The 22447-nt window shown below is 39.3% G+C and overlaps 1 protein-coding gene across 3 annotated transcripts in view; it reads left to right on the top strand.

Moving 5' to 3' along the window:
- The first annotated feature begins 743 nt into the window (after nucleotides 1-743).
- Nucleotides 744-22447, top strand: part of TENM2 (teneurin transmembrane protein 2) — a 998748-nt gene continuing 977044 nt past the window's right edge. For all 3 annotated transcript variants that reach the window (XM_011997828.1, XM_011997839.1, XM_011997846.1), the window contains exon 1: nucleotides 744-969. In XM_011997828.1, the coding sequence (XP_011853218.1) occupies nucleotides 744-969 (226 nt within the window). The remainder of the gene's footprint in view (nucleotides 970-22447) is intronic.

Below are 22447 nucleotides of genomic sequence, written 5' to 3' on the forward strand. Positions count from 1 at the left end.
CAGGTGTGTCCAAGACACAGATCTGCAAAGGAGGAAAAACTGGGAGTTTGCCAAAAGCTCGTTGAAGAAATTGGAGAAAGATTGTTTGCATGTCGAGAACAACTTTTATTCTTATTCTCCAGACATAGCTAGGAAATGTTATGTTAGTTGCATGGAACTTGGTATCACTACAAAGTATTAATAGCACATATTTATGTCTTATGCTCAAATCTGCTGCTGTACCTTTCTTTGCCTTTTTTTTATTTTGGGGGGTCAGTGGGGATGGCGGGGTGGTATTTGTTTTCTACCCAAGCCTTCTCTAGCATAGAGAGAATGTAATTAAAGAAGGATAAAATCAATTTGGCTTTGAATTGCTTCAGAGTAAGATCTTGCATTAGAGTGACAGAGTCATCATGTCATCTGTGCATACATAAAAAATCAAAAGATGAGTATTTGTTGTTACTATTTTTTCCAAATCTATTAAATTAAACAGCAAGAAAATTAATTTACTGTGTCAAGTTCTTCTATTTAGGTTGATTGTTTAGTTTACATTAAACTTTTGCAAAAGAGATTGCGCAGGGTTGACCAAGTCTGCATTTTCACGTTTTCGTCTGAGTCAGAGCATGAATCAGAACTGAAGGCAACATTTCTTGTAATCACAGTCTTGGTTTTTTTCTTCTATGTTTTTAGGTGGCAAAGTGACAAGTGCCAAAACTCAGGCCTGACTTTTCTGAAAACATCAGCATTCTACCATATCTGGAATAATGGATGTAAAGGACCGGCGACACCGCTCTTTGACCAGAGGACGCTGTGGCAAAGAGTGTCGTTACACAAGCTCCTCTCTCGACAGTGAGGACTGCCGCGTGCCCACACAGAAATCCTACAGCTCCAGTGAGACTCTGAAGGCCTATGATCATGACAGCAGGATGCACTATGGAAACCGAGTCACAGACCTCGTCCACCGGGAGTCAGATGAGTTTCCTAGACAAGGTTTGTCTTCCCCGGCTGATTTGCTCTCAACTGTGTAACTTACTTGATTTGCATGGTTGGTGGCTACTTTTGGAGATTCACCATGGTGGGTTTTGACAGATGTACCCTACAGCAGACCCTTGGTTCCATAAAGGATATTCCTAACACCGTGGTGAATCTCTATCCTGAAAAACCTAAGATTATCTGTGGTTTTTCAAAACTATTCTCCTCATAGTCCACTTACAAGCCTCAAATTTCTATTCCTTTTCGCGTTGGGTTTCTCACTTAGATTCTCCTTGAACAAATGGTGTATCTTGGTTAAAACATCTTTGAAATAGTGTGTAATAATACACCCTTTTCTTTCAACTAAAATATGATGTTAATTCTGAGTTATACGTTTCTCTTTTTGTGTTTCAGAGCATAGGTGGCCACATGTATGTTATTTTCCAATTCCACTGATGTAATTATCCCTCCTACTTTCCCCAAGCCTTAATTTTCCTTTTCTTATACTGTTTTGATTTCTTTTGGGAGGAGAATATTTTTCTCCCAAGCACTAACAGTTGGCATTCTCTTCATGTCCAATATTTATGAAGAGTTCTGTTATCACTTCTCCCGGGTTGCTGTAAATGCATCAACACGTAGACTAAAGCAAAGCAGTGCTGAGAGGTGGTATGACAAGGCTCACTCTCTAGCTCCATGTCTTACTAGTACCAGCCTCGCCGTGTGTGCAATTTACATTGATGGCTCAGCAAAATTACAAGCAAAGGCACAGAACTCTACCGAATGCCTCGGGAAGGGTCACTCTGCCAGCACCAAAGGGCTAAGCCCTGCTCTGCTAGGTTATTGCATCATTTGTTTTATAACACTGATTCTTTATTTCTTGTTCCATGTCCTTGGGAGTAAATGTGGCAATGGGTTTAATTTCTAATGAAATAACTTAGCTTGGAATTCTAGTCCTGGTTTCTCAGCTTCCTTAAACTACTTTTCCTATTTTTTACTTATTACAAAACGTGCACGTGTGTGTGTGTGCGCACGTGTGTGTATTATTAATTAGCACTATGCCCACGGTTTATAAATCTACAATCCAGAGGTTGTTCTAGATAACATCTTTTTATACACTCTTGGTTTAGCCTAGCTCCAGCTTTTATATTTAACAGAGGACTGAAAAAATAAATCAACAGAGAAACTGTTAGAATTGTGTTTCCATTGCCATTATAACTCTTGCAGGATACAATTTTTATTTAATCTTCCTTCTTATTTTCTGAGTTATCTTCATGTAAATGAAGCACATGCTGATCCTCCTCCATGAGAAAATGGGGGCAGAGGCTGCTTGAAAATTGCTCCGGATCAAATGCCTTTGATCTGTAACTTCAACAAGTGTTTTTGCTTTGTTAAGCTCTCACCGTTCCCGAAATTGCAGGTAGTGACAATTGGAAAAAAAAAAAAATATGAAGAATCATGGCTTAATGAACTGAGAGAGAGCTTACATTTCCAATATAATAAAATTGGGACACCTCTCTGTTGTTTCCCAGAGCTGCACTAACACGAAACTCAAATATTTTGAAAGGTGATGCACGTTCAACGTGGTTGAAAGCCTTTCATTTTCTGCTGGAGATTTTGTCTCATTTATGTTGTTGCTGCATACGTTTTTGTGTCTCAGAATTCTGTACTGAAATGTTCACTCTTCTTCCTGAGTCTTATTAAAGGTGCATCCTGGCTTCTGGATCATTGTGCACTGAGATGTAGCTTCCAGGTTATTGCTGAATTGTGGATCGGCCTATCACCTTTTCCATTATTAATATTTACATAAAATAAAACCAAGGACTGGGATTTTATTGTCAAATATACCTTTATGCTTCCTGTTTAGTCTTGTTCCCCTCCACTGATAATAATAGAGGTTGCTTGGCCATATCAAACTCAGAGCTTTGCAATTAACAATTCACACATGCCGCATGTTGTTATTGAGCCCATATTTGTTTGTGTAATGTGTTTGCATGAATTAAAAACTGTGCAGGCCAAAAGTAGAAATAAAAAGCATCAGAAGGTATTTGCATATGCAAGTGCAATTCCTTCTGAAGACGTCTATGAATTTATGCATGAAAATGTAGTCAGAGTCTGAGTGGATCTACTTTGATGGGTTCTAAAATTGAACTCTGCAGGAAGTAAATAAGCACATATTTAAGGAGAGAAGGAACAGGAGATACAATCTGGCAAGCAGTACATTCAACTTGAAACTTAGCCACTACAGAGAGGGTTAAAATAAATTTTACACTCAGTAATAACAATAATTTTTTTTAAATGTCATGCATTTCCCATTTTATTTTCTTATTCATGAAATCAAAGAGCAGGATCATCTCCGTACTTATTAGCCTAGAGGTACATTAACAAGGATCATAGTGGGATCATCTCCTGCAGTATTCTTATTTAAAACCCAAGACACTGATCATAAAACAAACACACTTCTCACATACAACCAAGTTTTGCAAACACAGTTGAATGACTCTACAGATGCTCAGCGTGGAAAAGAATTGCCAGCCAGCGAAAGTGATGCAGGCCCAGAGTCAGACCTTGTCCAGTTACCCCACCTGGCCCGCTCAAGTATCAAATGCAAGAACCTGCCATCTCCCAGCAGGAGAAATGAGCCAGGTGTTCCCATGAGAAGCTTACGGAAGCTCCGGTCAAATTGTGCTCATCTTTGCTTGCTTTCAACAGACTCCTCCTCTGCCTTCTTCTATTGTGGCTTCTTCTCTTGAGTATGCAAATCACCTGTCTGGCCTCTATTATGCTGGATCCTCCTGGTGTGAAGGAAGAAAATTGCTGACCTTCGGTCTGTGGCCACCGGAGTAATTAGTAATTAGTAAATGACTAATCCTGCACTAAATAGCATCCTAGTGGTCTGAGAGCTAATGCATCTGACAAAAGTGAGCAGTGGTCTGATCCCTGGTCAGACCCAGCCCTAGTCCCACCTGTGAAATAGATGCCACTTTTAATAATGAAGGTCGGCCAAGTTCCCAGGCAGTTTGTACAAGCTTGTCTTTTTTTTTGTTTTGTTTTGGACCCCAGAGGTAGGGTGAAGAGCAATGTGATATACAAGACGTTCTCCTGGGGCTTAGGAGTCTAGAGTTGGACGTAAATTCTGCTTTTGCATGTGTATGTGCCTGGGACTGTGCTCTGCATTCTGTGTTTCACAAGGATTACTACATGGTTTTCAGGTATATTAAACAAACAACAATAATAACTATGACAAAAGAACAATGGCAAACATTTGTTGAGTATTCTGTGTCTGGAGCCAATCTAAGCATTTTGCTTGCCTTAACTCAGTTAATGCTCACAATAACTTTGCGAGGTGGGTACTATCACTCCCTTGTTTACTTATTAGGAAACTGAGTCAGAGAGAGATTAAATAAGTCATCCAAAGTTGAAAACATGGAAAGAGCTGGAGATAGGCTTCAAACCTAAGGGACTGGATTCAAGAACTATGTTTTAAACCAATGTGTTTCATCACCTCCCAAATAAATAAGTAAAGAAACAAAAACATAATTAAATCCTTGGTCAAAGGTGGGAAAGAGTCTATGAAATACACTTTCTAAGGCTTTCAAGAATCCATACCTTTACATCTTTCTTAATAATACAGGAACTGTAGTTAATGGTATTGATTGAACATATAATATTCACCACCAGCTCCCAGCCCTGCTGATGTAATTCCTGTTCTCATCCATTCACCTCCATCTCACAATCATTCCTGACTCTCCAGAAGCATTCCTGCCTATAATACCTCTCTACCAACCACCACTGTAGGAAAAAGTTTCGACTGCAGGGATGTGTACTGGGCTGTCAGCGCTGATTCTATGTCCTCCCTTATGGTCATTACCTTTTTGCACAACCTGTCCACCTGGAACACTAACCAAGAAAGGTGTCACTATCTAAATGACATTGCTCAGGTAAGCAGAGCTGACTCTTTTCTGTGCTAACCAAGGCCCAGTGGGCCAGCGAGTTCAGCCAGGCCTCTTATTCCTCAAAAAGTGCTTCTTTCCAGTTAGCAGTTCAAGTCTCTTGAGAGGGGGCCAAGATTGAATTCTTTCTCTGTACCTCAGGCTGGCTGTCTAGGTCAAGGTCAAAGAAAAAGTTGGGGGAAGATTGAATTTTTGAAAGTATGCTTGCATCAGTTCTCTCATTCAGTTAGAGCAAAGAAATAAATCCTACCAACTCTTTGATGTGCTTTAAAAAGCACATAAACAAACACACACACACACATACACATTTTAGGCTAGGTTTGGTTTTGGTTCTCCATAAATTAGTTCTTGCTCTTATGATCTTTAAAATCATTTGCACAATAACTTCTGCTCTGTATAATTTGGCATAATGTACATTTAAACAGTGTTAATGAGCTGAAAACTCATGAACCACTAGTAAGCTAGAGTACTACCTGCACTGATTCAATTAATTTATATAATAATTGTGGGAATACTCTGGAAATCTGTAAACATTGCTATCTATACCATTGTCTTAAAATAGTCATTTTTCCACTCTACCTAAATAATGGTTAAAAGATTCTAGTTTGAAAACCTCAGCACTTTAATTTACCTACAAAGAATACCTTGTAGATGTTAGTACATTTCAAGAGTTTGTGTGGTCAATATTTTGAAGGCTGAAATGTACCTTGAGAAGATTGCTTTCCATTTATCTTCCCACTTCTAGATAGGATTACTTTTCATAACTCAACTAAGAATAACACAGCGCTTTCTAGTCTTTGATTGTATTTTTTTTTTTAATCCTTAGAAAAAGAGAGTCTACAACCTTTCAATTTTATCTTCTTGCTGGATAACTTGAATCCTTGTTGTTTTATATGGGAGGCATATGGGAAAAGAGTAATGAATGAAGACTCTGGAGTTCAACTTTGTCCATATCCCAGTGCTGATGGGTACCATCAGTGTGATCTTGACCAAATTCTAGAACATCGACTGAGTCTCATTTTCTCCGTCTGTAAAAACTCTACCATATAGAGTAATTGGGTTCATTTCTCACAGTTATGTATTTATTATGATCTGGACATTATCTTTCTTTTAATAAGTGCTAGTAATTATCATTATAGTTATTGTCATTTGAACCCTACCACCAGCAAAAGTGGAGATCACTTGCTCTCCAACCCTAATAATATTTTGGTGCAACAGAAATTTTTCTTTCTTCTTGATTTGTTTCCTGTGACTTGCAAAAATTCAGACATTTTCAAACTCAGAACTTCTTTTTTTCCAGCTTGTTGATAGACTGTGTCTGACTCTCTATCCACCATACATTTTGTTCCCAAAGATGAACATAACTCATACGTTATTTTCTTATTTTTAGACAGGAATGAAAGATACTATCTAACAACTGTCAACTGATGCCAACGCACTGTAAGAGAGTTGCTAGTCAGACAATTTTACAAGTTAAAAAAAAATAGATTGGAAAACCTGCTCTAAGGTAGTGTCATAGGATTCAAACACTTTTTTTGGGTGTGCATTTTATGGCATGTAAATGCACACATATTTCAGAAATGAGTTTAATTAAGAGTAGACTTAATCCATACAAATGCTGGATAAAAATTAATCTGTTTTCATCACTTTATGTGCAATAATTTGGAATCTATGTCAGAGAGTCAATGTTGCAGATTTTCATTGTTGATACTACCCTTCTAGGAATATGTCTATATTTTTCAATAACTTTAGCCATTTGGCAACTATCTTCATGTTTGCGCAATTGTTATCCTCCCAGTAATTATCTATTGTCAATTCTGCATTCAACTTTGTATCCAGCTTTCTTTGAATTACCTTCCTTTTCCTGCTCTTGTTGGAAATTCCCCAGAGTTTCACCCTAATCCTATACTATTCTTCTCCATGGCACTTTCTTTAGAACACTCTTATTCATAGGACTCTTCAGTGGTGACTACTTCTACTTCTAAAGACTTTTTCATTTGCAACTGATAGTATTCCAGTTCAAATTAGCTTACTTGAAAGGATAATGTTTTGGCTGACATCACCAGATAATCTAAGAACGCATCTGCCCTCACACTTATCATCTCTCACAAGATTCTCATTCTCATATATTGGCTTTATTCTTCGGAGAGATCTCTTTGAAGAAGTCTGCTGATCACCCCCACTCTCACATTCTCTCATTTGGTAACATCACTGGAAAGAGTCCCTTGTTTATATATATGTTTGGGGTTTATTTTGCTATTTTCAGCAGAATATTCTCCACGTAGATATTCAGGCTGGCCTGGCATGGGACACGTGCTGATAATACCTATATCTACCATTTTATGGCTGTAGCTGGCCACGTCTTGGACGTAGGTTTATCCTGTGCTTCAAGGTAGCTTACAGTGAGTGCCTCCTAAACCTGATGGAATGAACTCCACATAGGAAAGAAAGACTCTCATCGCTGAAGTAGACCATAAACACTAACTGGCCCAATAGCAAATGTTCCTAATGCTAGCGAGATTGAAGTTTAAGGCTCCCCTTCGGTGGTCTTTCTAAGTTGTATTGGTCCATTCTCATGCTGCTAATTAAGACAAACCTGAGACTGGGTAATTTATAAGGAAAAAGGGGTTAAATGGACTTACAGTTCCACATGGCCGGGAGGCCTCACAATCATGGTGGAAAGTGAAGGAGGAGCAAAGGCACATCTTACATGGCAACAGGCAAGAGCACGTGTGCAGAGGAACTGCCCTTTATAAAACCGTCAAACCTCATGAGACTTATTCACTATCATGAGAACAGCACAGGAAAAACTTACCCCTATGACTCAATTACATCCCACCAGGTCCCTTCCATCACACATGAGGATTATGGGAGCTACAATTCAAGATGAGATTTGAGTGGGGACACAGCCAAACCATATTATAAGCTTCACATCCACTTTGCTACTGGACCTTGGAATATTTTATCTTTACGTATCCAAGTAGCAAATTTAATTGTCTTTCCTTCAAAATTTGTTTCCGTTTTTCATTTCTCAGCTTTGGGGAATGGTATCACAGCCTTGCATTTTAGATAAAGTCTTCCAAACCTCTTTTTTCTTGATTCTTTATATTGATGCTTGTCAAATCACACCTATTATTCCTGCTTCATTTATCTCAGTTCCAAGTTTCTCATTCTGTGGGCAGTTTCCAACATTTCAACACTGGACAATTGCTTCAGCACTTCAATTGCCTCTTTCCCTAATTTTTTCTTCTGGCACGTTTTCCATATCTTGGATGGTCTTGAGTTTTTAAAACACGGCCTTATTTTTTCCACTTCCCTCAAATTGATTCAGAAATATTTCAGGGGTTCCTAAAAGGCAACTGTAAGTTCCTAAAAGGCAACTGCCTTTACAACAATAAAAAACAGGTAAACATGGTTTCTAACCTCACACAGCTTGGCAGTTTTAAAATGGTAAGATATAATTGATATGTAACTAAGTACCATATTAAAAAAAACACTACAAAAGGGAAAATATTGGATGGTTTTGCAGAGACCTCTAACCCAGTTTTGTGTGACCAGAATGGCATCCCAGAAATTGGGGACCTTCTTGCATATGTTTGAGGGATGGGGAGGAGGTCAGACAATCAAAGAGGCAAGACAGTGTTCAGGCAAGAGTTATGGCATGTGAAAAGGTCCAGAGGTGACCACAGTTAGTTGTTCCAAGGATGTCAAAGAAGTGTAGGCTGGATGAGCTAGAGTGCCAGAGAGAAACAGTCATGAAGACATTTCAGGGAGACAATACTGGTTTCAGCTCATAGAGAGAGGCAAGGTGGTCAGTCACAGGTTGTGTCTTCATCTAAGCAAGGGAGCCTGGTGGCCTGAACTAAGGTAGCAGAGATTGTTTGAGAAATGTTGAAATAAAAAGATTGTTGGCTTTTTTAGACAGAATTTTGCTCTTGTTGCCCAGGCTGGAGTGCAAAGGCACAGTCGCCTCCTGGGTTCAAGTGATTGTCCTGCCTCAGCCTCCCAAGTAGCTAGGATTACAGGGATGCGCCACTACACCTGGCTAAATTTTTTTTTTTTTGTATTTTTAGTAGAGACAGGGTCTCTCCATGTTGGTCCAGTTGGTCTTGAAGTCTTGACCATAGGTGATCCACCCACCTTGGCTTCCCAAAGTGCTGGGATTACAGGCATGAGCCATTGTACCTGGCCCGTGACTGTTGGCTTTTTAGGATACCTTAAAAGCAGAGGCAGATATACTGTTCTGAGACTCCTGGGCATTGACTGCTTTTTTCTCCTGCAAAGAGAATATTGCCTTTCTGATGCTGAGTTTACTTAAAGAGCCAGGAAAGGTCAATGCTTGTAAATAACCCCTTAAGTGGAAGTACATAGATTGTTAGTTCAAGTTCTTCTGGAATGTGGGACATAAACCTAAGTACAAAAATATAGTGTTGCAATAAGAATTTGGATTCTTTTTTCTAATTTGTTAGATTCCTGCCTATGCAAAGGGTAGCACCAGCTACAGAGCACTCCATATGGATCCCAGGCAAGGAAAAATAGAGAAGAGATTATGCTGCATCTGCCCTTTCTCTGTGTGGACCATGATACCATTGTTTATTCTCTATCATGGACTAAATAAATCAGAGACTAAGTAGATGTGAGTTCTGTGTGTGTGTGTGTGTGTGTTCAACTGAGTGTATGTTTTATCCCTGCCAATTGGTAACTTTATTTGCAAAGCTGAGTAGGTTTAGAAGATAGAACCAATACTTTCTGGCAACTGATGGGGCAAGCAGGCTAAGAAAAAAGAAAGTCAAGGACATCCCTGAAGTTTCTGGTTATGGCAACTGACCATCAATCACCAGGGCTTGAGACAGAGGATGGCCTGGTTTGTGGGTTAAGATAGGATAGGTAACTGTCAACCTTTTGAATTGGAGGTATCCTGTAGGCTCTCCACGTGCAGATGTCTAATAGGCAGTGGCTGTTCAGTCTTGAAATTCTGGAGAGAGGCTTGAGCTGGATAAAGATTTAGGAGTTGACAGCTAATAATTTCATGGGACTTGGTATGATCATCTGCGAAAAAAAAAATGTACAAGGAAGAGAAATAAGAAGCTCACATGACAATGCAGGTAATTAAGGAATAGGAAGAGGAAGAAAATCCTGTGAAAAGATTGTGGGGAAAAAAAGAACACCTTACTTTCCTTTACATGTGCTATTCACTCAGTGCAAACTTGACCTGTCATTACACAGTGCGAGTTTTATTCCCCATCCCACCACTCAGAGTTGACCTCCTTTTTGTCCCATAAATCAGAGGCCACAAAGTTAATGTATAGGACATATTTGGCCCCTAGATAGGTTTCATTTGGCCTGTGGGTTTCTTTAGAATTTTGAATCAAGTGCCTGTCTATTGACATTTCAGTTTGTTACAGGTCCCGTTTCTGCCTTCTGTCTTATACCAGTCCTATTCCTCTCAGGCCTTTATTTTATATGCCAAACCTCTGAAAGCTCTCACAACTGCAAAAATATCATGGATCTTCTTATGTCTATTTTTTTCTTGTGGAATACCTCTCTCCTATTCCAAACCTATTCATCCCACAGGGTGTGACCTGCGGTCCACCTCTTTGGTGAAGCTTTCTGCCCTCTGAATTTTTATAGCCCTTAATGAGTTGTTATTGTTGTTATTATTCTCTTGATGAGTGACTCAGCATACATAGCACATGGATTCTATGACTCCTATGAATAGGGAGATAAACAAAGAGCTTTGCAGTTTTGTGCTCTGACTCATAGATGCAACTACCAGAGAATTTGTTCTTTTTAGTGGCTTGTTTCCTGTTCTAATGAGAAAAATGGAAAGCACAGCTCAGAAACAGACTCCACTTAGAAAATGTGGATGGTATGTCTGTCCAGCATGACCATTTCAAATCTCACTTTTTGAAATGCCAACTTGCAAGTTTTCTGCCATTTACTCTGACACTACCATGTTGAGTTGCACTAACAGTTCCTTTTTCTGATTATTGGTGATGCAACATTATCAGCTTTTCTTGGCTGATGCCACATGTTGCAATTGTGTCTCTGCAGCTGTCTACTCTGCGGTATGTATAGGAGGTCTTTGGTGCGCATGTGCTCTGTGCAGGGATGCCATTCTGACCAGAACCTTTGGGAAAACTGCAAGGTGAGAGATGGAAGAATTGCCAGGATCAGACTTACCACGCTTTACAGTCTGTGTCCAGGAGTGGCGCTGCCCCACCCACTGATGAATCATCACACTGATATTATCAAAGGAGACATTACATTTTCAATGTCATGTTTTAGGTTTATAATTTAATTTTCAGCTCTGGCAATTCCAGAAGCATCCCTAGGGACATATGAAGAGGAGGGGGCTAGTGTGTACTCAAAATGAATACATGTTCATTTCTTGAGCACCTTAATTGGCATGCACATCTCACAAGCTCCCTTTTTCTCTGCTGCAACCACTCTCTCACACTACCAAGTTACTCAATACTCCTCCTGCACTGACTGCCTTCCTTTCCACTCAAACTCAAGTCAGATGTACTTTAGTAATAAATCTCTGCTGGGAGTGATCAGAACAAATACTGAGTGTGCACCACAATATTAAAAATAAGTGTAATATAGACTTATTTAATAAGGTCCAACAGACTTTTATAACATTTGGAATATTTTACCAAAGTTACTATCAGCATTATGTTTAATGCATTTTCTCCAAGACAGAAAAATCTTTTCAAGAATGAGGGGGGAAAAGAAAAAAAACACAAAACACAGAGAAAAGTCAGATGGGCTCTGATGCATTCTCACTCAACTAAATCTGTGATTCTCCTTCCTTTCCCAGATCTTTTTCTTTGGCCAGACCCACAAAATGTGAAGCCTCTTTGTGTTCACCCTGATTTATGAATAGTAGGCACTGGGCAATTGCGGTCCCAGTGGGATACATTTCAGTTTAAAAATAGTCTGAAGCACTTTCTTTCAAATTCCCACATGTCCACTGCCACCTCATAATATGTGCTTCTCCTACTGTCCTTGTGCAGTTAAGGTCTAATCCATGTATGGGGAATGAAAGCACTGACGTTATTTGTAGCACTTTGAACCAAAATGGTGAATTTATTTAGAGAGTAGTTCCAGTGGGTTAAATTAGTTTCTATGGACCTATTGGCTGCAGCTGGAACATTGATGGAAGGGAGGCATACCACTTTAATGTCCTCGAAATAAATAAATAAATAAATAAATAAATAAATAAATAAATGAAATAAAAACATATAAATAAAGATCCAGTCAACTGCAGGATAAGTATCCATAGGCCAAACAAATCCCTCTCAAAATGACTGCAAATTCAGGTGACACCAACAGCTGTCAAAAGACCCCTGTTTTCCTGGCAGCCTTGGGTTCAAATTCTTCCTAGTTCACGGTGATATTTCATTCAATGCTTGCACTCTGACTCCATTTGTCTGCCCTGCAAAAGCTCTGCACAGAGCTGACCCAGTTAACACTTTCTGCTTCACAAACCCAGAGATTGAACAGCAGGGAGGCTACAGCAAAGTGCTGAGTTGTCCTAGCTGAGTGGTAAGAGGACAATGACTGTGGCCACAGTCCATGCCGTTTTTGTTTCTAGACCAGTGGTGACTCATTGGACTCTCCTGGGCAGTTTTGAAAAGTCTGCACGTCCTAGTGTCACCCAAGACTAATTAAATCCCAAACTGTAGCAGGGAGGACCCAGGCATCAGCATTTTTTAAAACCATATCTTTATATAAATAAAATGTCTCAAGGGATTTGAGTGTAAAAGGACACACTCTATAGAATATAATATTTCTTTGGTAACTGATGACATTTCAAGCTTACAGGACCTCATACTTAGCATAGTGACTTAGAATCTCACTTTTCACTCAGAAGCTCATACTAGAGTCTTCTGATTCTTCAAGGGTTTGGGTTAATAAATGCAATGTAACCGAAGCTCATTATGCAGTGTTTCTAAACCACTGTGAAGTAACCATTTGCTGGTATATTAGGCATTGCAGGCCCTTGGTGCCATAGTCCACCTCCTTGTTTCTGAGTCAGAAGAAGCAGGTGGACTGATTCTTCTGGCACCCCTGCCTCTCAGCCCACATTATGTCAAACATTAAAAATGAGGTTTTAATTGAGTACCTGGCTTGGAATGTAACAGGTAACAATTGATTATGTTAGTTGATCCAACATCTTCAAAATCAAAGCAGTCGTGATGAATTTGGACCTACCATTGGAAGAAAATGATCAAGTTACATTTGTGTTGAAAGATGAAGTCAGTAGGGAAAGATTGTGTTAAAATGGTGGGTCTCTATCTCCTTCTCAATGTGAATATGTATCAAGACTATGAATAGCTAAATAAAGGTGAAAAGTCCCCTACTCACAAGGACCAGGCAGTTAAGATAAGTGGGTGAAGAAGGCTAGTTTGTCAACTGTGCATCATGGTGGGGACTGTTCTGATTTGAAGTTTGTATGGCCAGGCGATGTCTCTCAGGGCCGGCAGGTTGGTGCTTCCAGGGAATTCAGGTCTAGAGTTGCTAGATCTCCCAGTTCCTCAAGAAAATTGAGCAGTCTGGATTTATTTTTATATAAAATCCCCTGATTTAAAATGGTTCTGTAATGGTCACTTGTGGAACAGTTTAAATAGGCTTTTTGCACAACATCCTGGCCGCAGATTTTTCTGACAATAAAGTGCTAAATGCCCTTGAGGAGCAGGACAATTACACATACGCAACCCACGAAGTGCAGGAAGTTAGCAGCTGTGGGATTTCCTTGAATGATGGGTTCAGAAGCCAGAAGATAAGAAGCTGTTGATAAATGCTTCTTCCCCTCATGCTGAGACGCACAGCCTAAGGCTCCCGGGAAGGTCCACCACCATCGTGATCAGGCACCCACAGCAGCAGTGGCTGACTCTATAACTCATCCTTGTGTTGGCTTCCCTTTCCTTGTCTCTGCCACTGTTCCTTACTCTCGCTCTTTTGAATCACTTCCCCAGTCAATTCCTTGTTCACAGCCTCAGTCTCAGCCTCTGCTTTCAGTACAAATTGGGTTAAGATGTTTGGCAGCTAATTCATTTTTAAAAGTCACTGTGTAGACCAAAAGAAGACTATCTGTAGGGCAGGTGTGTAGTGCAGGACTTCTTGGGAGATTGTAGATTTAAAAAGAAGGCACTGAGCTTGAGTTACAGACATGATTTGGTACTTAGTAAATATTTGTAACTTATTTTATTTGTTTTCCATAAGAAACTGTGTGATTTTTTTTCTTTATTTATTTGATGGTTTGTTTCATTTTTTAAAAGAATTTTAGTAAACGTTTCATTTTAGGATAGTTTTGGATTTACATGACAGTTGCAAAAATATTATGGAGTATCCTGGTTGAATTTTTTGTTGCCGTTGTTGTTTTGAGTACATGGGAGTTTTCTAAACACATGCTTAGCAAACCTGATATTGTTTTTCCCTCTTCAGAGCTGTCACTTCAGATTTCGGAAAGTGCGAATAGGAAGTCATAAACATACCCTGTAAATTCCTTGAAAGACAGTGCCTCACTCATGTTTCCATCTCCCTTAGAACCAGCCATATTGCCATGTACGTGACATTTAACAAATAGTTGTTGAACAGGGGATCCTATCATGCACGAGCATGGAGAGGGGTCATTGCCAGTCTCAAAGCCCTTCCCTGCACTACCCCTGACCACCGTGGCTCTTTTCCTCCTCTCCAAAAGGCAACCTTTTGCCCTGTGCTATTTCTGTTCTACCAGGATAGACTGGGAAGGACATTGGATATTGGAAGACAAGGTTTTTCATTCAGGTTTGCCTGAATCTCCCACTCTCTCATGTATGATTAAGTGATCTTTGTTGCCAAACAAAGCCAGAGCTGCAACGTGGCCGTCTGGACACCGTGAGAGCTTTCTAGGACAAACCTGTGCACTGCATGTCACAGTGTATTTTTAGCCAATCCCTGATTGAAAGCCGACAAGCATTTTGTTTCTCTTCTAGATCCTATAAGCACCCACCTTGCATATTTACTCAGTGGCTAACAAAAACAGTAATAACAACACATGCTATAGTTTCAGACTCAGATTTTAGAACGTCTTTACAAGGTCTTTTTATCAACCAGACAGCTTGCTTAAAAAACCAGGAAATATATAAATAATATCATGCGAACAAGTTACTTTTGTTCAATCTCAGTTTACATCTCAAGAGGATGATTACTCATAGAACTTTAAATGTGGTGACTTGATACTGTAAGCTATTTGTTTTCCATCCTTCACAGAATTGGAAGCATTCAGCATTCTATGGTAGGGGTTCGGCACATTTTATACATGGACTGTGTCAGGGATGAAATGAACAGAAGGCATCTTCTTTCACAGAGGTTTTGTTTTGTTAATGATAACAGTAACACCCTGCATTGAGTACGTCATTGGGTGCCAGGGATCCTCCAATGCACCTCACAGGTATTCAGTCAATAATATCCCCATTTTAAAAATGGAAAAACTGAGGTTGAGAGATTATGATCATCAGAGCTAAGGGGACAGTGGGAATTTGTGGAGGATGTTTAGTTCCAGAGCAATATAATATAATTTACATTATTGAAGAAGTTGCTGGCTTCTCAGTGGAAAACAAATGCAAAGGTGGTAAGAGCGGAAACTGGGACAACAAAAGCTACCTGGGGTTGCTTAAGGGGAACCAGCATCCCAGTTCCTAGAGGAAGTGTTGGTGTGTCTGACAGAAGTTTGGAGACTCTGAGTGCGTTCAAACACTAACGGCAGTAGTCTATTCCTTATATTCAATTCAGTGAGAATTATAGATACAAGCAATGATTATTTTGTGGAGCACAATGAAAGCATGTTTCAATCAGATCGTGGCCCTTTTCCATAAGTCTTGCTTTCTGGAGCAGAGCAGTGGGTTCAACCCTGTTGTACTTTATCTCAAACCAGGTGGTCTTCTCTAGCTTCTATCAACTTGCCTGAGACACACGGTAAGTACTGGCTTCTTGCCCCTCAGTCATCCTTAGGGGACAATGATTTGCTTCTTGGCTTTTGAAAGGTGATTTAATTCAGGTGTAACATAGCCCCTTTTCTGTAAGAGGAAAGAATCTTAAAAAAAGAAAAAAGGAAAAAAAAAAAAACCTAGAAAATCCTCTGTTGTCCACAAACCCACACATCCCTGGTTGTACGGAACATCACAGTTTCTTGTTCACAGGTAGCTTTAACAGATAGATGTGGGGATGCCAGCTAAGCCAAGTGATGAGAAAACAAAACAGTGGATAAGGGCTCATCATTAAAATCAACTATTTGTATCATTTATATAGCCCCCAGACCAATTATTCTGGGAACTGTGTCTTTCTGGAATTTTCTGTCACCATCATTCATTTTCCCAATTCTGTAACACCATAATACCCTCTTTCTCTTGTCTAACACAGACACAGAAGAGTTGTAGCAATAATGTTAATGACTGAACAGTATTTACTGAATATTAACTGTATGCCTCACTGTTCCTTGTAAAGTTACATGAAAATCATCACAATGCTTAAGGACAACCAAAGTCTAGAGAGGTTAGTTTCTTGACTAAGGGCAGGTAACTTGTACAAAAGGGCTGGAAAGAGAATCAAACCCAAACTATCGGACTCCAGTGGCTGGTGATAGAAGGTGCAAGAAAGTGCCCGTTGACTGACTATGTGAAAACCATACTTCCCGCAACACTCGCCAGAGGGAAGAAATCAAATCCATATGTCGAGATGGTCTGGACAGGCAGGCTGCTGGAAGGCAGAGTATCATTACAGCTATTAAGACAATGCAGAGGGCTATTTTGGTGCTCAGATCTGTGCAGCCAGATGGAAATCGTAGTTCAAGCTTAGTGTTGTCAGACAGCAGAGGCTGTGGGCAAAGGGGAAGGCACGGGTGAGCGATTTTTGACTGTTTATCTCTAATGTGTGTGGCCAGTGTCACTCCCATCTTTGATGGCTGTGATTTATTCTATTATACTGTCAGGATTAAAACACCTTAGCAGGAGAAAAATAAAGGGAGGGATATAAATGGTGTGTCATTGATGTGACAGATGCAATTTCTCTGGAAACCATAGAGGAGGAGGGTATGGAAACTCTCAAAAATGCCATGACCATAGAATATCAGAACCGAACAAACCTTTAGGGACCATCTGTTTCAAGCCACTCATTGGAGAGATGAGGAAACTAAGACTCAGAAAGCTTATGTGGTGACCAAAGTAACACAAGCTCCTAAACTTAGAGCAAGAACCCTAGCTCCCACCACCCAGTTCAGTATTCATCCAGCAACTTCACCTGCTGGTGAGGTCCAGTGTTCCTTCCTCTCAATTCAGAGTTGAGATTCACATTAAGTAAAAAAAGAAAAATCTGTTTTTATTTTAGCAAGAGTAAAGAAAAGTAGAAAGCACAAGCTGGAAATTCTCTCCTTTGCTCTCCAGTATCCATACAATGTTAACACTGAGACTGTGGTCCTTGGCTCTCTTTGCTGTTGCTATCTTTTGCGGCTAGCTCCTTTTCCTTCTCTGAACAAAAGGAGACCCTTGTCACCTCCTCACCCTTGTTAAGTGATGGGGTGGGTCATTCTCTGCCTGTTGCAGCTTTCAGCTCCTTCCTGCGTCCTCACCCATCCTTGCCTAGACCTCTTCATCCACTGTCTCTCTCCTGCTCTTTCCTGTGTGAATAGAGAGAAAGGATCAGAGTAAGTCAAAGTCCTGTCCTGCCAAGGAACCCAGGCACCCGTCTCTCCACCTCATGCCTCCTTCCTCACTCATTCCTCTGCACCAATCTTTCAGCAATTCAGATTTTCTGAAATCCTTAAAATCAGTAGAAAAGCACAGATTCTGAAGCAGGATGACCTAGCTTTAAGCCTAATCCTGATCACGGTGAGTCATGCAACATGGGACAAGTCTGAGACAAGTCTCCCTGGGCCAGAGTCATCTTCTGTACAATTGGTATCCTAGATAAAGTTCCTACACTCAGTATTATTCTAGGGGTGAAGTTCATTGAGGACAAAATACTTTGTAAAGAGTGTTTATTAGCACCAAATTGTTACTGTGGGTGAAATGCCTAAATTACTTTGTAAACTCCTCAGCCCTATTAGAAAATCGTCTTGTGCTCAGACTTGATCATGCATTGACAGGGACTTCCTGTGAGATGTGCTGTCTCAGCCCAGGAGACTGAATCCAGCAGCCTCCAAGAGTGCTGTGTTCCCCTCAGGCCACGCTGCCCATCAGAGACAGTCTGTGTTCACCCAGAAACAGGGCCAACATCTTTCCAGCTCTGAATTCTGCTTATCACTTGGCTGGATGCAGCGTTGCTTGTGGCCCAAATCTCACAATGTTCCTCATGTAAATATGCTGTCAGGCTCTGCCCATGGTGTTCTCTCTCTAAGAAATGAAGTCTGCCAAGGAGATTAAGCTTAGAATTGAGAGCACAGTGTTTTCATTTCTCTAGTTTCTAACTTGAAGCCACACAGGGAAACCATTTTGGGAGTGAAGGGGTGCGAGGGCATTCCTGCTCAGAGCTCAGAATCATCAAAGCCCAACCTTGACACTTAATAAAAGTATCACTAGAATTGCCTGGAGTTCTGAATTACTGAATTTTGTAGGGACTTAAATCTTTGTCTATATTGTGTGTGTTTGTGGGGGTGGGGGTAGGGGTTAGGTTATAAAAAAAAAACCCCAAAAAAAACAAATCACAATATCACCTTCCTATAGAATGATCCTTGTGTCCTCTAGGAAGTCTTCTATTTTGTATCCCTACACTGAAGCAGGTAAGTTTGCTATGGATCTGATACCAGAAAGAAGAAAGGAAAGAACAAAGATGGCCGCTCTACCTTTCTCTGACCCCACTGGGTTGATACTACAGATGGTCCCTGATTTACAATTCTCCACTTCACTATGATGCAAAAGTGATATGCATTCAGCACTCTTCTGACTTAGGATGGGATTAAGTCCGGATAAACTTGTTGTAAATTGAGAATATCGTAAGTCGAAAATGCACTTTTGACTTACCATATTTTCAACATATGATGGCTTTATTCGTAAGTCAAGGAACATCTATAGAATAGGCACAATCTCTCCCAAAGCTCAAACCAAGATGAACCCCTCAGAAAAATGAACGTTTGCAAACAGTTGGAAAAACCTCTGCTATGTGTTTTATCCTCACCCGTTTCAAACCTTAGGGCTATGGAAAGGCTTTAGAACCTCAAATCCAGGCTATGACTTTAAGCTGCAGGAGATCACTCTGTCAACAAACACTTAACCTAAGGTTCATGTTGTCCCTAGTTTTGTTTGAGACCTGGGGATACAGATGCTGAGAAGGTAGTCCATGCTCTCAGGAACCCCACAAGCTACTCCAGGAGAGGCTAAAAGAGTCTTATAATGCTAATACCATAGAGAAATGACCTGGTAGACAAACCACGGTATTATGGGAGCAGAAGCCAAGGCTTCCCGGAGACCCTTGTAGGGGAGATTTTGTGCTGCGAGTCAGAGTTGAGTTTGCTGAAGGTTTCCTGAGATCCATTTAGGTTTGCTCTAGTGTGAACTAGATTACTAAAATAGACAGAGAAAATAGCATCCTGATATTTAAATATATGATTACCCTTTCTTTATAAGTACTTAGCTGGAAGTGTCTTCGGATGAATACTAAAGCGCGTATCTGTGAATGTAGACCATATTGGAAACAGATTTACTGTCCCAAAGCGTAGTGCTTACTCAGCCATCTGATGAGATGTGAGCACTGAGCAGTTTGAGAGGGATGCATAGAGCTGTTTTATTACAAGATGCTGTTATGAGTTATAGCAGCTTTCCTTATGCTCTACGGCTGTCGCCAAACAAGTTACATGAATATAAGCAGTTTTATTTGCAATTTTTTGCTTACATTTTCTTAGCGTATTCGGATTATAGCTTCTCACAGCTCCACTCATGCTCCTGTGGCTGTCCCAGTATATTGCTTTATTCAGAGCCAAAAGGAGCCTTTAAAAATATTTGTAGAAAGTCCTCCTTAGAGTATGCAGTGCTAGTGTTTATTGATGCTGTCACCTGGCACTTGTTTTTGTTTTTGTTTAAAAAAAAGAAAAAAAGAAAGAAAGAAAGAAAAAGAGGCATCTTCACTCTTGGATATAATGTGTTTCTTTCAGAGGAAACTTAATAAGTACATGAATTTGCCTTTCGTTTGATGCAGTTGCAGTAACTCCTGTGTAGGAGGTTTTGTATTTCAGGAAAACAAAACAAAACAAAACAAAAACAAAAAATGAAAAACAACAAACAGAGTTTTGAATTTCAGTTGATCAGCATTGAACCTGAAACAACTAAAATAAGAGAGAATTAATTTTGTCTGAGAGATATGCACCAGGCTCAGTTGTTACACACAAGTTACAGGCTGGAAAATTAGTGTCGTTGATTTCCCTGGAATGTGTGAAAGTGAATCAGAGAAATTGATGACGTTAATAAAAATGATAATAACAGTAAATTAGTTTATACTAAATGTAAATAATTGTTATGCTGGGACCTAAATGAACCTGCAACAGCTAGGGACTTAGTATGAACACAGTTTATTCTTATTTTATTAAGCATCCTCTAAATCGAAATATTGTTATTAATAATTAAAATAAATATTTACAATGCTCAGTATTCAGAGCCTGTCCTCATCTCACCATTTATTTTGGGAAAATAGCATGTTCTTTAGCACTTGGCTTGGTCCAGGGCTTAGGGGACACTGGACATTTGAACACGACTGCATAACCAAGCTTCACTGAGGAGTAGGGACAGGTGCCAGGTGGGGTTTTAGGTAATTTGAAGGATTAGTCTTTAAACAGTCTTTTAAATTACTTTGCGTTGTAGTCTTTTTTTTCTGATTATAAAAATAATTCACATCCATTTTAAAGAATTTGGAAATAATAAGTATATAAAGAAGAAAATTAAAATAGCCTATCATTTTACTGCTGAATAGCAATTGTTTTTATCATTTTGGCATATTTATTTCCCAGTCTTTGAGTTGTTTGTGTGTATGTGGAATGTATTTTCAAAATTGGAATTATATGTGCTATTTATATATTACTCTGTTCGTTTTACTTTTGTCATGAATGCTTTCCTTTCCTTAAATTGTTCTTCTGAAATATGATTTCTTTAACAATGATGTGGCATTGTCATATAGATATATCACACTGTACTTTCCATCTAATCATTTTCCCAATAGAATTTTAGTTTTCGTGCATTTTTCTTTATCATAATACTTCTGTGAACATCATTTTACATAAATCTTTGTGTATGTCACTCATTTCTTCAGAATAAATTTGTATTTAAAATTATGCTAATGTAGAGGTAATAAAAGAACGAGTAGGCCAGGTTTTGATATAGGTACAAATGTTTGGGGCATGCATCTAAAATCAAAAATGCTTCTTAACACAAATTTTAAATTTTACTTACAAATCATATTCTAAATTTTTCAGCCACATATGCAACAATCCCTTTATATCATATTCTGAAATGCATCATTCTGTTGTAATGATATTTTGTTAAACAAATTTTAAATCGTGTGAATGTAGAGATCTTATGTCATTTTATCTGGAGCCTAGTTAAGGGGGAATTTTTTAAGGTCATATGACTATCCTTTAAACCTCAATTTCTTTGCAATAGCATCATGATGACTACATCCTAGGAAATCTGGAGTTGTAAGCATAATTGTAGGCTTAATTGTTTTCCCTTGACCATATGCATATATTGTTGTATACATATACATTTGTGCATAAATACACACGTTAAATATATATATTACGTAAATTGCATGTAACATATTACACATATTAAGCACAATGAAACATGTATTTATATATTTGTGTTCATGAACATACACATCATCATAATTTTAAACATATATTTTCTAAAGAGTTTGTGCATACAGTCACAAGATTTGACGCATGTGATGTGTTTTAATCAGGTGACCTTTAGAACAATAAATACAATGCTATATATAGCAATCTGGTCTACTGTTAGTCTCCACTTGCCCCCGCTGTAAAATATTGCTGAGAGTTTATGTCAAAAGGAGCTCTTGCATCATGGTCCAAAGCAGACATTCCCCGAACAAAAAAAAAAAAAAACGGAGTCAAAAGACACAGACAGGACTTCCTTTTCTGTCTCATTTTTGATATATCTGTGGGAAGCTTTCCGCCTATACAACAAATCATTCCTAGGGAGGGCTGCATCACGATACGAGAAACGAACAAAAAAAGAAATGATTTCTGATTCCCATGGGAAAAATTGGTCTTATGTGAAAATTAAACTCAGTGTGTTATAACATTTGCTACATAAACCTGAACAAAAGAAAAAAAAAAACTTGTGAGAAGATGCTTTTTCTCTCCACAGTTATCTTTCATAACTATCTCATTAGTTTCTGTGATGCTGCCCAAATTCTTTGGTCTACACTGCAGTGTTCTCAGAGGGTTCAGCACATGCTCTTCCAGACCAGACCCTGGTAAAGCAGAATCAAGTGACAGGATAGCCCTGCCCTCATGAAACCTTGACCTTGACTCTTTTTTTTTTTTTTTTTTTTTTTTT

This window comes from Mandrillus leucophaeus, unplaced genomic scaffold (assembly GCF_000951045.1).
Source record: "Mandrillus leucophaeus isolate KB7577 unplaced genomic scaffold, Mleu.le_1.0 Scaffold115, whole genome shotgun sequence".
In the NCBI taxonomy this organism is placed as follows: Eukaryota; Metazoa; Chordata; class Mammalia; order Primates; family Cercopithecidae; genus Mandrillus; species Mandrillus leucophaeus.